The sequence below is a fragment of the Emydura macquarii genome, unplaced genomic scaffold, assembly GCF_026122565.2.
Source record: "Emydura macquarii macquarii isolate MOO-44397 ecotype Brisbane River unplaced genomic scaffold, CSIRO-AGI_Emac_v2 contig_3517, whole genome shotgun sequence".
Classification (NCBI taxonomy): domain Eukaryota; kingdom Metazoa; phylum Chordata; order Testudines; family Chelidae; genus Emydura; species Emydura macquarii.
The window spans coordinates 11,666,694-11,684,262 of record NW_027133654.1 but is presented as its reverse complement, the minus strand read 5'-3'; the positions used below and the strand labels follow the sequence as shown (position 1 = coordinate 11,684,262).

Here is a 17,569-nt window from a genome sequence, read left to right as displayed (position 1 = left end):
TATTTTATTTTTCCATAAAGGCAACCAAATCTATCTTTGCTACTCAGACTGAGTTATGGTATCTACTACAAATGGAATAACACAGTTTATTTCCCTTCATTATTTACTTTTTTTTAACAAGCAGTGCACAGCTTTCCTTGCCTAACCATTTTAATTATTCTGAACACATAACAGTTGGACCTTCTAGTGATAGTGACAACAATATTGAGCATTTTCTTAAAATAGCTAAACGGTCATGCAAAACACTTATTTGCTGCAAAAATTTTAGCGACCAATTTTCAGAACTGCCCTCCAATTTGGTTCCCACAAATAACACGGCCTGCAATTTATTGCCGGTGCTAATGAGAACACCTGCAAGCTATTGCCTGGTTTGCAGGTGCTGTCAGATAGATGAGGAAATGTTATCATTTGATCCCGCAAATAACTTGGAGGTGCAAAATTTGTGTGCAATTCTTTAAAGGCACAATGTTGCACTGAAAGTGTGGAGTTTTAGTAAATTCAGTCCATAATGATGAAATGGAATGGTGGAGGCTGATAAGAACATGCTTTTGTGTGCTTTGATCCTACAAGAACATGGCAACCGATCCTAAGACATCGCAAGAAAAGTAAACTCTGCAGTACAAGAGAGATGGTGAGTTCAGCCCAGTGTCTTAATCCATACCTTTCAGAGTTGCTTTCTTAAGTACCTTCATGGCATAAAGCTGCCCAGCATCAGATCCTTTGATCTTCCTCACCAAAAATACCTACAAAAAAAAGACATTTTAAGTAATCAAGTACTGTGGTTTGAGGGGAGAGCATCTGCTGAATTTGATGGAGTAATGGATACCGAAGACTGCAATAATTTTAAGGAAAAACAACAGCTGAAAGTGTTTAGCTTTTACTTCACAAACAGTTGGCTTAGCTGGCCCTTGTAAGCTTCATTTTGTACCCTAGTGCCCTCTCATAAAGATGACATGTTTAATATTATCAGTTGTTCTTTACACATCCAGTTAAAGATGGGAGAATAGGAAAAAACAGTGTTTGCAAACATTTGTTTGAATTCTCAACAGCTATTCAGATGAACGCCTGGGAAATGGCTGTTCTTCATGTAACTTGCTGTATTTGCATTAAAACAAGGTGTTTGCCATTTGTGCCAAGAAATGTTCAGCCCATTTAAAAAGATTTAGTCATCTGAATCAGGGAGAAGAAACAATACTATGTGAATAAGTTGTCAATCATGAATAATGAATAGTCCAAGCATGTACTTGAAGTGAATAGTTAATGAACAACCCAGAAGTTGAAATATGTTTGCATAAGTATTTATTGTAAAATTGCAAACAAAAGATCAAAGCCTGTTCATGGAAACTTCATAAACGTAAAAAAGGGCTACTTTTGATGAATGAATTGGTCACTACAATACAGATAGTTTGCTTGATGTATGTCTGAGACAGGTTCCTATTATTACACTGTTTGACTTTGCAAATTTACAAATATATGTTTTTGTTTTATTATGTACAATTTCTTTCTGTCTAGACACAGGTGAATTTTTAGGGCGAAAGGGAGAAACCAGCAATTTAGTTCAGTCGCTATAAGCCTCCCAAAATGTAGTTTGAAGCCTTTCCAAACTATTTATACCTCCTTGCTCTTCCAATAAGACAAGAAAACTCAGAAAAACAGGGTCTTTCAGTCAATTTCCAGTATTAACTGGTTCCACAAGGGCCAGAAATAACTCCCAGAGAAAAGCTTCTCTGATTGTATTTCAGGACTTCTGCTGCTGGACAGATACTAGAAGTGAAGTGGAATGCAAAAATGAAAAGTGCCTGAGAAAAGGTACCTGAAAAGTTTTCAGCTGACAAAAAGCTTCAGTCTGGGTTCAATTAAAGTGCAGAACAAAGATACATAGCAGTTATTTTACCCAGTTCTAGTTCAATTACCCTGCAGCTTTACCGAACTCCACCATCCAAAATACTTTCTCTCGCTTGTTCACTAACAGACAAGGAACAGAGGGCAAATTGAGAGATTTAGCCTCTTCTGTTTACAAAAAGACTCCAAGCAGATTGCTATTTCCTCAGATGTATCCGTCTTTTGAAATCATTTGAAACACTTTTAGGGAGTTTTTTAAACTATGAATTGATCCCAAGTAGTTCTCTGCGCCTATGAGGTATGCGCCTGGCATTAGTTGAACTGCACTGGTTAGTTGGGATAAGACAGATATGTTATATGGTACTGTTGGTTTCCTGATCTGATAAACATGCAAGCACCTCTACTACAAATAATGGTGCACGCAAAATGCAAAAATCTGGCTTCTACAGATACAACTTTAAAATTCATTTTCCATTAACCATTCTTCCTAAATTAAGCTCAATTACTCAAATATTCATGGCAATCAAAGATAGAAGGAGGAGCGGACATTGTCAAAGCTCATCATTTAAAAATTCAACTATTCATGGAAACTTTTTTTGTTTTTGTTTTTTGTGATTTTCACCCAACCCTGCTCAGAAATAGTGTCTGACATTATGGGGATAGAGAAGTGAAAAAAAATCACATTAAGCAAGTTTGGCTAAACCGCATTGTTATCCACCTTTAAAAATTGCCATGGTATCTTTAACTCCCAATCAAGTGGACAGTATTAGATGTAATGTTTCATAAGAGGGCTTGCACTTTCACCAGCACAGCACATTATCCTTTCAGGGATATTAAACTGGAATGGTTGAAGTACTGGGCAGAAAAAAAAAGAATCTCGCTGTATGCTATATAATCTTGCAAGCCAATAAAATCCTTATGGTTATAATAAGAAAAATTATCAACTTAAGTTATTAGTCATTTGTCAGCTGTTCCCTGTAGCATGGGATATTGCAATTGGTCTGCATTCCCCTCCAAAACAAATGACTCAAGGAACATGATGTGCTTCTTTTAGAGGACATCAAAATAATAATCAAACCAAAAGGGAAATGGGACAAACAAAAATGCATTGTATTGCAAAATGTTTTATTGTTCTTAAAGGTACAGTGGAATGCAAATAGAATGGTCAAAATTCCCTCAGCTACAGCTATGTGGTCGCCTAAAGTTAAACACCTACATCCTTATTTAGACATCTAAACAAGATTCAGAGACGTTGATCACCTGCAGCTCTCCTAGACTACAAAGGGATTTTCTTTGCATCCTGCAGCAGAGAATTGGCTCCAGCTAGTAACCATGAAAAGTGGTGACCTGACAGCCCTGGAGACTAACATGCTATAAAGTTAAACAAGGAACTCCGGCACTATGGTGATGAGAATAATCTACAGTAGATAGGAACAGCACCAGCAACCTTAGCACAAGCTTCGCCACCCTGCCCTAGCCCGTAGGGACCATTACAGGAGTGAAAAGCTTTCCAAAGGCATTCAATCCCAGGCCTCTCAGCTGAAGCTGCCAATCATTGCCTGTTGTGCTATGGAGACCACTAATTTCACATAACTCACTCATTGATCACCTGTACCCCATTATACACTTCACTGCACTTATCCTTCACTGAACTGTATGGACCTTGCCCACCAGGGTTAAGTCTTCCTTTGGTAAAATAGAATTCTGTGTTGCTAGAGATGAGCTATTTTAGCTGTGAAATGTTGAATGTAAACAGCCAATTTAGATGACCATTAATAAAATACAGCAGTACAATCTAAGATCTCATTGAAGAACCACTTCTGAAATATTTATTATACCCATATTTTAAAAAGTTTAGATTAATTTTGATGAAATCCTAAAACAGAGCAAAAGATCTGGGGGCATTTGGAACAAAGGGAGCTGCCAGCTGCTGAGCCTGAAAGAGAACAAACCCTCAAATCCTCCCCCAGCCCTGCCCCTTCTTTTTTAAACCTATTGCATTGCACAGCAGCAGCCACTGCTTATTTGGTCTGTCTGACTCGTTTTTTTAATGCAGGTGTTCAAAACACAAGAATACCATGGTCTTTCCAATGCAGGGATGTGGGTCATAAATCTGCTGCTGAACTATAAAGTTTCCAAATTCCCTCATCTCAGGGACCTTGTAACTGATGTAGTGACAGTTAGCTGTTTGCTGTGTTCAGGAAAGCTGATAAAGCCTCTAGATTTACTTTGTCTCAGGAATAAAATTGTAGGGCCGGCTTCATCAGTGTGTGGCACTGGAGACCAGGGGCCAGCTCATGCCAAGGCCCCAGGCCTCATTGGACACTGTCAAATGCATTGCTGGAAACCAGTCTGGCTTTATCTGTGGGTTAGTACAGTTAAAATAGATATTAGTGTTATAAGCATGTGTTATAAGCAAGCTTAGACTTAATGGAATGCTAGTAAGATGCTGCCTGTATTAATCCTATTTATAATATCTGTATCCCATGGTATCAAGTTATAGTGAGTGTTTGCACCATAAACCTTTGTTGCTGTGTCACTCACCAGACAGGAAAAGAAGCATTAATTAAGGTAAAGTGCTCATCCTGCACATAAGATGGCATATTGAAGGCAAATGAGGCATTGTGTAGTAACAAAGGAGGGAAACCTTGTTAATTGCATTACTGCAGGGCCCCCACATGGGGTGGGGGGAAGGGTACACTTCACCAGGGCCCGGAGGCCCTGGGGGTCCCGGCCCAGGCTGCAAGGATTGTGGTATGTGTGTGGGAGGGGGCCCGTGTTACAAGTTTGTACTGAGACCGAAAAAATTATGCTTGGGCCCTGCATTCCTGGCCTGGTCTACAGTTGTGGCGAAATTCGGCGGCAGTTGACAGAAGATACGCAAGCTACGTAGAGTGGCTTGCGTATCTCCCACTGACTTCCTAAATTCTATTTAGCGCAGCATCCCCACTACGCTGCGTCAACAAGAAATGCCCTCCCATCAATGCAGCATTCATCTTTGTGCGGGGATGGATTTATTGAGTCGACTTCTGGATCAATTGAGCGGGTCTCCACTGCCGCTTCATTGATCCTGCAAAAATCGATCCTGCGGCACCAACAGTGCTGCCGTGAGTGAAGACATGCCCCCTAACTCCCTCCATGAAGTGGAAACCTGTGCATGGACTCATCCCATCAGCTTGGATTCTAGGGCAAAGGAGATAAAAATCCCTAACAAGGAGAAACCAGGATCTTTATATAGCCTGGACTCTGAGGGGCAAAGATTCCTAAACATAAGCAAGAGATCCCCAGGCTGCTTGGTATGGGTCAGCCCTAATGGACATATAGAGCTGCTTATTATAGAAGCTTATATGACTATTTTAATCTAAAACTGTAACTCATGTGTGTGTTTCCTGTTTTAACCTTGTAAATCATTTTTTTTTAAGTTAATAAAGCGTTAGTTAGTTTATTACAGGACTGGCTACAAGCATGGTCTTTGGTTTGAGATCTGAGTACAAATGACCTTGAGTAAGTGACTGAGTGGTCCTTTGGGACTAGCAGTAACCTGAATAGTGTTGTGATTTTTGGTGTAAAGTGGCCAGCTATCACATAGTCAAGCTTGGATAGGTGGCAAGATAGACAATCCCCTTGGGCATGCCAGTCTGTGACTCCAGGGTAAGACTGTTCTAGTACTTCAGGTGTTCACACTCGTTACTGGGTTGGTGAAATCTAATTTTAGAACACACAACTAGTTTGGGGTTTCTGCCCCGAGGTTGGCACTCATAGTCATGAGCCATTCTAGACATCTTGATGTGTTACTCCATTTTATGCTGGTGTAACTCAGTTGATTTCAGGAGTCAATCAGTTTCTTGAGTAAGGAAGACTAATCAAGGGTACATGCCTAGGGAATATGTTTTCAAACGAGCCAAGAAAAATAAGAAACTTAAAACAAGGATTTTTGGCACCTGATTTAAATAAGGCTCACCAGCCACTAGCGAGGGGCTTGGAGATCTCATTCATTTAGACCATAGAAATGTGGATACTTAACCAAAAGACATTCAGGTGATAGTCTTGTATTTTGTTTTGTAATGGATAAGTATAATATGCACACAGCAATAGAATGTGTGCACAAACATGGCTTTTGTGGGTATTAAAAATGGAAGTGACAATGCAAAACTAGTTGCTCTTCCCTAAAGATGATAATACTTTGCAGTTACACGATACTTTTCATCTGAGCATCACAAAGCACTAGTTCCCTGTGAGGTAGCTATCAATAACCTCATTTTATAGATGGGAAAACTGAAGCACAAAGAAGGTAAGTGAAAAGTTCAAGACCATATAGAGTGTCACTCGGGGCCGGATTTAGGGGCAGGCGACCCAGGCGACCACCTAAGGTGCTGGGCTCAGGATGCTGTTTTCATTGTTAGCGACAAAAGGGAAAACAGAATGTTTGAAGTAAAATGTTTCAGCTATTCCTTATGTGGATTCATTTTTCACTAACTGCCTAGAAGGTTTTGGACCTTAGTAGAATAAATATAGATTTACAGATCCTAGCATGCAAATTTATTGTCGTGTATGACGGGGATAAATCATGCATCAAAGTTGTGATATGGGCTACGAATGCAACAAAAAAGAAGGTATTCAAAAGTTTAACAAATAGAGGGGGCGGAACGAAGATGCTCCTGGCCTTGGGTGCCATTTGGTCTAGGGCCAGCCCTGGTGTCACTGGCAGAGCTGTAACTGGAACATTTGACTCCCAGTCCCATGCTTTAACTTTAATGGCTGCCATCTTGCCCACTGGGGACTAAATCTGGGATCTCCGGAGTTCAGAACATGAGCCTGAGAGGATTTTCAAAGGGACTTGAGGGAATTTTATGACCAAATCTCATTGAAAGTCGATGGAAATTGGGTGATTAATTCTGACAGGCCTCTTTGAAAAGCCAAACCTATGTCCCCTAACTAGCACAAATATCACCTCTGGACCACCTGGGAGGTGGGTTAACACAGTGAGGAGTGCAGTATATAGCCAGTACATAACACTCACTCATGTTTTCAGGTCCAGTGCCATAAACATTATCCCCTAACCTGTCTTACATAGGACTCCAGTAAAAGGCAAATATTCTCTTCTGTCCATAAAAATTCATTGACTTCAATGGGATGATACTAATGCTGTTCAAAGCAGAATTAGGCCCATTATGTTGTCTTCTCACAATGCTAATCTGAATGATTACATACTGTAGAAATTTACCTTTCCGTAGGAACCTTGCCCTAATACTTTCAGCAACTCAAACTGTGAAGGATCCGCCTTTTCAAAGCCTTCCTTTACATGATGACTGATGTCTATTTCCTTCACTATACCTTCCTCCTGTGAAAGAAAAAGAAATCACAGCTGTTATTTTGCATGAAAGAAAGCACACTTGTTTCTACAATTAAATCCCTAATACCAGAAACTTTGGAGAACTCTGCTATTTCAAATATGAAGTGTGCATATACCGGGACTTTTTATTATTTTCAGTGCAGCATACAGAGATTGAATATAAGGAGTCAGAGTCCCACTGCTTCTGCCTATGAAACTTCATGATATGAATAGATAAAAACAGAACCTATAAATTGAAACATTGGTGTAAATAATTGAAGTGACTGGGCTCAGGATGCCTGTTCATCACAGACCTTATTATCTATTACTGTGATCTGTGTGTATGTGCTACAGTACCACAGTGCAGTCCTTTCCAAATACATGCCATTCTGTCCACAGACATCATTTACAGTCATTTAGAAATCTGTAACTTTAGACTCAGACTCATAGACTCCAAGGTCAGAAGGGACCACTATGATCATCCAGTCTGACCTCCTGCACAACGCAGGCCACAGCACCTCACCCACGCGCTGTGATAGGCCCCTAATCCATGACTGAGTTATTGAAGTCCTCAAATAATGGCTTTAAGACTTCAAGGTACAGAGAATCCACCAGCAAGTGACCCTTGCTCCATGCTGCAGAGGAAGGCAAAAAACCTCCAGAGCCTCTGCCAATCTGCCTTGGGGGGAAAATTCCTTCCTGATCCAAAATATGGTGATCAGTTAACCCCTGAGCATGTGGGCAAGACTCACCAGCCAGACACCTGGGAAAGAATTCTCTGTAGTAACTCAGAACCCACCCCATCTAACATCCCTTCACAGGTCATTGGGCATATTTACCACTAATAGTCAAAGATCAGTTAATTGCCAAATTAGGCTGTCTCATCATACCATCTTTACCATAGCATCTTTAAGGAGAGATTCTGACTATAAAAGGGCAAAAGAGAGAAGACTTTGCTCATAATGCTTCTGCATGTTCAGCTGAAGGAATAATGAAAGGTTTCTACCAGCAACCTGCCAAACACAAAGATTTACAAATCCCACATGCTACTGGGGCAACAGGAGGACGATGAAACATTCTTTTCTCCCCCAGGAATTAGCTCCAATGCCTCATATTTTCTAGTCTGTTTTGGAATATTGCCATTATCAACACAGAGGGGCATCCTTTGAAGATATCAAGCACCAAACCAGGCTCCTGATCCTGCAAACATGTGTGCTTAAAGTTAAGCACAAACCAAAATGTTTGAGTATTTGCAAGACCAGGACCCTGAGTTAGGCAGTCCTGCCTCCACTATATCTGAACAACAGTCCTATGCTGGGTAACAATACAGGTTTGTCCTTGTATCTACTGAAGGAGATGCTACACAGAACCATTCACCAGATTGGCGTGAGATGCTCAGGATCATACGAATAGGCCCTACATTTTCTATAAGACACTGTATCAAGCAAATTTACCTGGCTGTGACATGCACAGCATTTTCATTTTATCTAGTGTGAACCCCAACAGTATCTCCTCCAAATCACCACCCAGATGAGGCAATTTAATAACTTATTGAAATCGCTATTGCACAAAACAAGTCTCCTCCCACCCAGCCTTTCTATCCTTTTGTACATTGCATTTGCTCAGAGGCTACGTTAATGTGTACTAGCTGCCTGCCTCATCTGGGTGTAATCCATATTTTGTCACTTCCTTCCCCATTTTTTTTTATTTTCTCATCATATGAAATGAAGAAATAAACTTTAAATTTTATTTTAACAAAAAATCCATGCTAGAGTAAGAAAGAATAGAAATGGGCCAAACAGAACCATTGATTACCTGAACTTTGGGAGTTTGAATAACTTGAGCATTGGATCTAAACCAGAGTTATGTTTTGCAAAACCTAAATCACCCCACAGTTTTGCTAACCTAGGTTTCATATAAAAATGGGCTAATCAGAACCCTCTACCCAAACTCCTGAATTCTCGGTACACAGAAGAAGTGGGACCCAGATCTAAATGTATCTTGATTTTATTTTGGCAAAACATAAACCTAAAACAAAGATTTGCAAAAACAAAACTAACCCTAGTTTTATATACATCAGAATGACATCCCCACAACGACTTGTATCTCCTCTCTTCACGGACTTTCTCTGTCGCCAAAATACTCAGGATGAAATCTTAGCTCTATGGATGTCACTGGCAAAACTCCCAATGTTTTCTATGGGGCCAGGATTTCACACACTGTTTTCTATTCATTCGAGCTACTTTTGCAGATGTAAGCTATGTAATAGTTTTCTATCTAGCCTTTCAGATTGATAATGAATGTCACATGCCTACAACCTGAAGCCTATTTCACATTATTCTTTTAAATTAAACGTAACTTCTTGAATTCAACGCATTTAGTTACAGGGATATATTGAAATTGCTAAGGTGTTACTAATTTTGTTTGCTGAAAAAATATTAGAAAAGTCTATTTCCTGGGAATACCATAATATAAATGATTAATTCATAACTTGTAATAGAGCAGCACTTTAATTAATTACAAAGACTTAATTAATGCTACAAAAAGATTGTTTAAAAAAAAAAAAAAAGACATCCAAGAACTAAAATTTAGACCTACCAATGTTTAATGAGAGGTTCATTCATTTTTAAAGATAGAAAAGATCTCATTTGACTTGTCCAGTGCAGTGTTAAATACCTCAGATAATGAGGTTTAGATCACTTCCTATGGAAGATTATTCTGCTTTGGTTTGTCTTCATTTCAAATGCTTGAATGCATAACAAGCTACTTCAAGTCTGCTTACTCTGTTCCTGTGAGCAAGCATGATGTTCTCTGAAGCACTAGAAAGATAGGTTGCTTGTGAATTTCCATAGCAGGTCTCCTGACTAGAGAAGCAGAGATGCAGAATGAGAGAACAGCACTGCAGTATGTTCTCTGTTGTGCAAACCGTAGCTGTTATTTCATTAACATTGGAATTTACAGGCTTAATCCTCCTCGAAGTGAAGGGCAAAGATCACGTAGATTGCTTGTGAACTTTGAAAGAGTTCCTCTGAGCATCAACAAGTTCAGGGTTGAAATTAGGTGAAGGTTTCTAACCACCTGAAGAATGAAGTTCTGGAGCAGCCTTCCAAGGGGAGCAGAGGGGGCAAAAAAACTTAACTGGCTTCAAGATTGAGCTTGCTAAGTTTATGGAGGGGATCTTATGATACGACTACTTAAAATGGCACATAGACGATCTGAGACTGCTAGCAGCAAATATCTCCAACAGCTGATGATGGGACACTATATAGGGAGGGCTCTGAGTTACTATAGAGAATTATTTCCCAGGTGTCTGGCTGGTGGGTTTTGTCCACATGCTCAGGGTCTAACTGATCGCCATATTTGGAGTCAGGAAAGACTTTTCCCCCAGGTCAGAGATCCTGTGGGTTTTTCTCCTTCCTTTGTGGCATGGAGCACAGGTCACTCGCAGGTTTAAACTAGTGTAAATGGATTCTCTGTAACCTGAAGTCTTCAGTAACTCAGTAACTCAGCCAGAGGTTAGGGATCTGTTACAGGAATGGGTGGGTGAGGTGGCCTGCAATGTGCAGGGAGTCAGTTTGGAGGATCATGATGGTCCCATCTGACCTTAAAGTCTATGAGGCTGAGTCTATTCTTAGATTGTAAGCTTTGTGAGGCAGGGACCATCTTTTTATTCTACATTTGTACAGCACCTAGTACAATGGGTCCCAGTCCATGACTAGGGCCCATAGGTGCTGTGGTAATACAAATTAATAATCTGATTCTGTATAACTGGTGTATGAGATGGTCTAAAGTGATCACCATAGTTTCATACCATGTTGAATAAAACAAGGTAGCAAATCACTAAGTCTCATCTACTCAGTGTCATAGGGTCGGTTCCTGTGAGGTGCTGACTGCCACCAACTCTAGCTGAAATCAGTGGGAGATGGGGAGCGTTTAAGGACCTCAGGCTATGGCTACACTGACGGCGGCAAAGTCGCCGCCGTCAGATCAATTTCTTTGGATCGGCTGAGCGGTCAGTGAAGACCTGTTCAGTCGATCCAGAAATCGACATTCTGAGACTACCTTCACAAGTGACATAGCGCTGCGTCAACGGGAACGTGGTTCCCATCGGGTGCAGTGCAGTGAAGACGGTGCGCAGAAGAGGAGCAGAGAAGTTGACGGGAGTTACGCAAGTTTTTTGCGTAGCTTGCGTAACTCACGTCAACTGCTGCCGAATTTCGGAGGTAAGTGTAGACAGGGTCTCAGAAAATGAAATCCCATAAACATTTGCTTTGGCTGCACAGTTCTTATGTTCTAGATGGTTCACCCAGGGTAGCTGTGGCCAGTGCAAGGATCATTTTGTTAATTGTGCTCAGGATACACAGGGCATTAGCAGCCCAGAGATTAGTTCATGGATATGAAGGCTGGAATGAGGGATTAACAACAATATTAGAAATACTATCAGCTGAGCCCCATGGAGCTTTCAAATACAACTGAAAATAATCACAGAAATATGAACTATATCTAATTACAAAAGAGATCACATCACAAAAAGGAAATGTTTTAATTCTGTTGACTAGCTAGCATTCAGACAGGAAAAACATAATGCTACAAGCAGAGAACAGGGCAGGCAGCTCATCACTCCAAAGCATGATGAACCAGGACATTTTCAAAGGTATTCTACGAGAAATTGTTTGGAAAAAGGAGGTAGTTTAATGGTGTTTTTTTTTGAGCTGAACAACTGCATTCTACATGGGTACACAGATGTTCATAACACAGATGTTTCACTGGTCTGTGGTAAGTATCATTGACATTTGGATGGTGGTTGTTAAAATAGCCCATTAAGGCTGTCTTTGTTTTTCTCTTGCATGGGAGACAATTAATATTGGGAAGTGCACTGAAGAATGGATATGATAGTAGAGCAAGGGCCTGATCTATCTACCTTTGCCCTTCCCCTCCTTCCCATGGCCCAGGTTCAGGTTCAGGGCAGAGCTGTAATAGGTATAAACGTTTGCTGGCCTAAATTTTCAAAAATGACTAGTGAATGTTGGTGCAAACTTGAGACATTTTACAACAGTTGGATTTTCATAAAATGTTGAGCATATACCCACGGGGGGGAGAAAAAAAAATCAAGCTTCTTTCAGGTGTCAAGGTAAGAACCCAAAATCACTACTTGTTTTTGAAAATTTAGGCTGCTGTCTTCATTTCCCCATATCACTGCACCGTGGAATCCCAGTAATAAATCTTTCTTATTTTTTAGGTTGATGGGCAGCACTGTGCTATATATATTTATAATAATAAAATCACATTTATTTGAAGAAAAAAAATCCCAAATGCCAAAATTATCCACAGTAAATAACTTAACCAACCTCACCCACAATGGCTAATAGGGTTAGGTGTAATCAGTGTACTCTCCAAATCACAGAATATCAACTAGTTTGATACAGATCTGCACAGATACTCCACAAAACATGACTCAGAATCTGTCCATGCAGGACATGACAGGTATTGAACATTACCTTACATTAAATGTTTTCTTTGTTGCACAAGTGGAGAGAAAGAGAGGGGGAAAAATCAAGCAACCCACCCTTCTTTCAGGATTAGAACCCCACAAATCCAAGTGTCACTCAGACAATCTCATTTTTATATTTTCAGTATATAGAAAAGACAACATTTTTCTTTCTTTCCTGGTAGAAAACATTGTTTTGTAGGTTTTATTGTCCCAATATTTTATATCATTTATGTCTGCTGAATTCTCCCTTTGTTAATCCAAGATGGGGCACAATATACAGCACTTGCTAGGAAATCTGTTCTCTCAGACAGGGCCAAACACTAAATTGGAGGAGTGAAAGCTTTAGGGTCAGAGTCTCCCAGCCTTATTTCACACTGAGTAGCACCTTCGGTTTTGTCTCATAGCCCTCCTCCACTGTCATTCACCTGGGATAAGGTACAGAGGTGCAAGCCACGTTCACATTGGTGTGGCACATCTGCGGTCAGGAGCAAAGCAAGAAACTCCCAGTGTGCTCTGTAAGTTGTCCCACCAAAACAAGTGGGATTATTTGCAGGGCACGGTACCATTCCATGTGATTAAAGCTAGCAGAATGATGGTGAATAACGTGAGTGTCATTTTACCACGCACACACTTGTGCTTCAGAGATTGTGGATCACAGTTCAGATTGTACTCACTGTGTACATGTGGGCTGCAGAAACCTTTGTGTTTGGCAACTACAATAATTGAGGTTATGATTTTGTCACGGTTATTTTTATGGACAGGGTTATATTGCCACAGACAGCTCATGGACAATAAACAAAAATCCACAGAAGCCTGTGACTAGGCTGTGACTTATACTAAAAATAATGGGGAGGAGGCTGACAGGGGGATGACTGAAGCCCGAGGAGTGGGGATGAGACCCCGATCTCCGCTGTGGCATGGGGGTAAGTCCAGCACCCACCGTCCATGGCAACTGGGAGTTCCAGGGGTCCTGCCGGCTGACAGCTACTGCACCACTGCCCAGGGGCTGAGGAGGAAAATGCTACCTCCGTGACATAACCTTATCCTTAATAATAATGCACATTGAACAAAGAAAACTCATGCAACTGTATCCTACATATGGGACTAGTTATTGTTTGAATGTTAACCAGGAGCAGAGGGCATGTGATTTTCTAACCCTCCCTCAGCCAGTTCTACAACAACCAACTTTGAGGATGAGGCAAAGCAACATGTTAAGTAAGATCTGATCCCCTGTTAGGAGGTTTCACCCTAAAAAAATCCATGAGCAGAATCTTCAAGCTGAGTTTTGATCGCTGCAGTTGGGAGAATATAAAACTGAAAGTTTCAGGATTCAGTCTTGTGACAGCTGCGCACAGCAGCCAATCCTCTAACTCCCTGCTGACTTGTCCCATCAACACACTCAAGGGAACGCCTGAATTGATGGAGTTAAATCTTCTGTAAATAGTTGTGTTTGTGCAAATGGTATACTATTAGCAAAGTGAAATGGATGCTCCTGTCAGTTTATGGGAAGCATGTGACAGAACACCACAAACACAAAGGGAGATGAGCCCGCCTCCCTGATAACAAAGCAGCAGAGAACACGGCTGTGACCCATGAAGGAAGGTTGAAAGAACTGACCATTTTCAGGCTAGAGAAGGGAAGTATGAGGCGCGGGGACATAAGTTTTCAAATACGTTAAAGGCTGTTATAAAAAGGACAGTGATCAATTGCTTCTCACGTTCTCCAAATGCAGGACAAAAAGTAACTGGCTTAGTTGCAGAAAGGGAGATTTAGGCTAGATATTAGAAAAAAATCTTTCTAACTATAAGGATAGCTCAGTACTGGAATAGGTTACTAAGGGAGGTTGTGGAATCCTCATCATTGAAGCACAGGTTAGACAAACCTGTCAAGGATGGTTTGGGTATATTTCGTGCTGCCTCAGCACAGGGAGGGACTGGGGAGGGGCAAGAGAGAGGGGTGGGCTAGATGACCCCTCGAGGTCCCTTCCAGGCCTTTACTTCTATGATTCTATGTGTCTGGCATAGGACAGGGATGTTGGTGATTTAGGGTCTGATCCTGAATTCCAGTATGCACTCAAAACTTGGCTGATGAAGTCAGCCGGACTTCTGGCTGCACAAGGAATGCAGGATTTGCATGGAGCCAATGCTTAATTTGGGCCAGGGCTGGGCCCTGGCACCTCTAGGCTTGGTAGTTCATAGCCCCGGCACCTCAGGGCTTGCTGCAAGAGTTATGAACGTAAAAAAATTGCTTGAGCCCCGGCATCTCTTTCATTACAAATTAAGCACTGTATGGAAGAAATTCATTGTGAAATGGAAGACTGCAGCTTCCCCTCCTCTCACCCCCCCTCCCTCCCCAGCAACCACAGATGATACAGATGCTCCTGTTTTGGTGATTTGTGGGCTCAGCAGTAAGTGAAACAGGGGACCAGCTGTTCTGTGGCACTGTCCTCTGTTTAGCCCCCAAGGTTTCCACACACAAATCTTAGCAACGCTTGCAGTGTCCCACCATGGCTGACAATGAGCAACCACGGGGAACTCTGCCAATTACAACAGAGTTCATGCCTCGTTTGTGTGGGGGCCAGGGGAATCAAGGAGGGAAGACCTAGCAAGGATGGAGGGGGGATATGAGGTACAGGGAACCACATAAAAATGCAACCATTGCTGCAGAATGGCTTCTACTTCTGCTGACATGTAGTCTTGTGCTCTGCCTGCTCTGCCGCCCCTCTCCCACTTGGGATTTTCCTAAGTGAGTAAGTGAACTGGCCTCAAGTCAGTGAGTTAGTTTCACACCCACCCAGTGATTTCAATTACATGTGGTATCTGTCCTCATTTCTTTTCGGAAGTGGTGCGTGTGTGCGCGCGCGCGTGCACTCTAGAGATGGTAATATTTTAATGCTGAACAATTTTATATACACAAGTTAGTAAAGCCAACCAGAATGAAAGGTACGATGCAATTGTAAGAGGTTTATCATATCACAAAAATTACTAGAACAAGATTACTGCACTTTACCTTCTCCCTTGCATGTGCACACCCAAAGAACCATAAACAGCACAATAAGGAACTTTTAAGGAGCATAAACAAACATTAACTTTGGTGTTCAGATTTCCATTGTCTTACTTGGAAGTAGTAGTATAAGACAGCTATTAAACTCTCCTGGAAAATTCTTACACCATTTTAATAGAAAATGTTAATCTTTCAATAGTTTATTTGCTTGTTTTTTTAAAAAACACCCTATAAACTAATAGAAAATTATATCCCTCACAGATTTCCATAGGGTGGGCGTAAACCTTATAAAAAGCATTTAATGGAAAATGACAAGCTATTTTTTGTTAGAGTAATTTCTACAAAACCATATAGGGTTAAACACTATTAAATTCTATCACTTTTCCATAAGGGAACATATATTAACTTCCTTTTCGCCAACCCCTATTTTTTTCCCCACCATTGTTTCTTTCCTCTTCCTTTTCCAGTTGAACTTTTACTTCAGGAGGTAGTGAATATCTCTCAGACTGTTTGTTATGTAGGAGGTCAGACTAGGGGATCATAGAAGTCCCTTCTGTCCTTAAAACCTATGAATCTATTTGTCCTCTTATGACAGATGAGGCTTCTTTTTTTTTTCTTGACACAAACTAGAACACATGGCTAATGTGTACACATACCACTTAGAGTTGTGCAGAACACTGATTATTTAACAGGAATATTCCAACCTCCCACCCCCAGATTTATTTAAAGGTTTTCAAACCTGGGACAACACAAGTTTTTCTTCAAATCATATGAAATGTAGCGTTTCACATTGTTTCAGTGCAACATTAGGTAAAACTTGGTGATCTTAAATGAGTTTCTCTTTACATTTGGGGTTCGGGAGAACCCACACAAACCAAACCCAAAAAAAAAAAGCTTCAAGAAATCCTTACAAACAAAAGGGCAGTTGCCTTCTGCTGGATGGAATAGAGAGGTCCTGTGGTTAAGGCATGAACCTGAGACTTGGGAGATCAAGGTTCAAGTCTCTACCCTGCCACAGACTTTCTGTGTGACCTTTGGCAAATCATTTAAGGTAAAATTTTTAAAAACCCTTCAGTGACTTAGGTGCCTAAATACTCTTTTCAAGAGTGATTTAGCACTTGGGAGTTTATGGCTTATTGAAAGCCAGTGGGATTTAGTCACCTAAGTCACATGGAAGGTTTTCAGAATTTTATCCTAAGACCCCAGTACCCCATCTGAAAAATAGAATAATTGTCCTTCTCTACCTCATGGGTGTGTTGCGACTGTAATGGGAACCATATCAGTAACTTAGATAAATGAACCAGCTCAAATGTGTGTGGTAACATTTGATTGTGGCTGGCCTATGATAAGATACTAATGGAAACTAATGAAACAACACAGGTGTTTATTACCTGAGCTAAGGAGAATCCGTTAGCTCAGGTAATAAACACCTATGTTGTTTCAGCTGTAAGTCTTAAGTGCTAGTTCCCAAGTTGACTTGCATGTTTATCTGGTGACTATGGTGTCTGTAAGTATACAGACATGAAATAGTTATAAACCAGTCAAAACTGGACACTGCTATAGACTTTCCCCACAACAGACAAAGGGTCTGTTATACATGTTGTTGGAAGCCCAGTACAATTTCAGTTGCTTGACCACTGTCCTACAGGCCTAGCATAGCTTCAGTTGCTTGCTTGGCTATTCTGACCCCTGTAGCATGACATCTTCCAGTTGGCAGAGACTGAAAACAGTATAGATGTCTCAGTTTCTGCATAGCACGGCACAGAACAAGACAAAATACAGATACTGAATGCTTGCAGCTGCACATAGATGATGATGGGAACAAGAAGTTATCCTTGAACGTCTGGGGTACACTGTTTCATTGCCAAGGGGCATACTTTTACTCCGCCCCTCCTATCACC

At 41.0% G+C, this 17,569-nt stretch overlaps 1 protein-coding gene across 2 annotated transcripts in view; it reads right to left on the bottom strand.

The window, feature by feature from the left end:
- Nucleotides 1-17,569, bottom strand: part of LOC137145253 (ribosomal protein S6 kinase alpha-2) — a 366,242-nt gene that overhangs the window by 142,359 nt on the left and 206,314 nt on the right. For both annotated transcript variants that reach the window (XM_067535976.1, XM_067535978.1), the window contains exons 2-3: nucleotides 7,067-7,183; nucleotides 662-743 (exon numbers count right to left, since the gene is read on the bottom strand). In XM_067535976.1, the coding sequence (XP_067392077.1) occupies nucleotides 662-743; nucleotides 7,067-7,183 (199 nt within the window). The remainder of the gene's footprint in view (nucleotides 1-661; nucleotides 744-7,066; nucleotides 7,184-17,569) is intronic.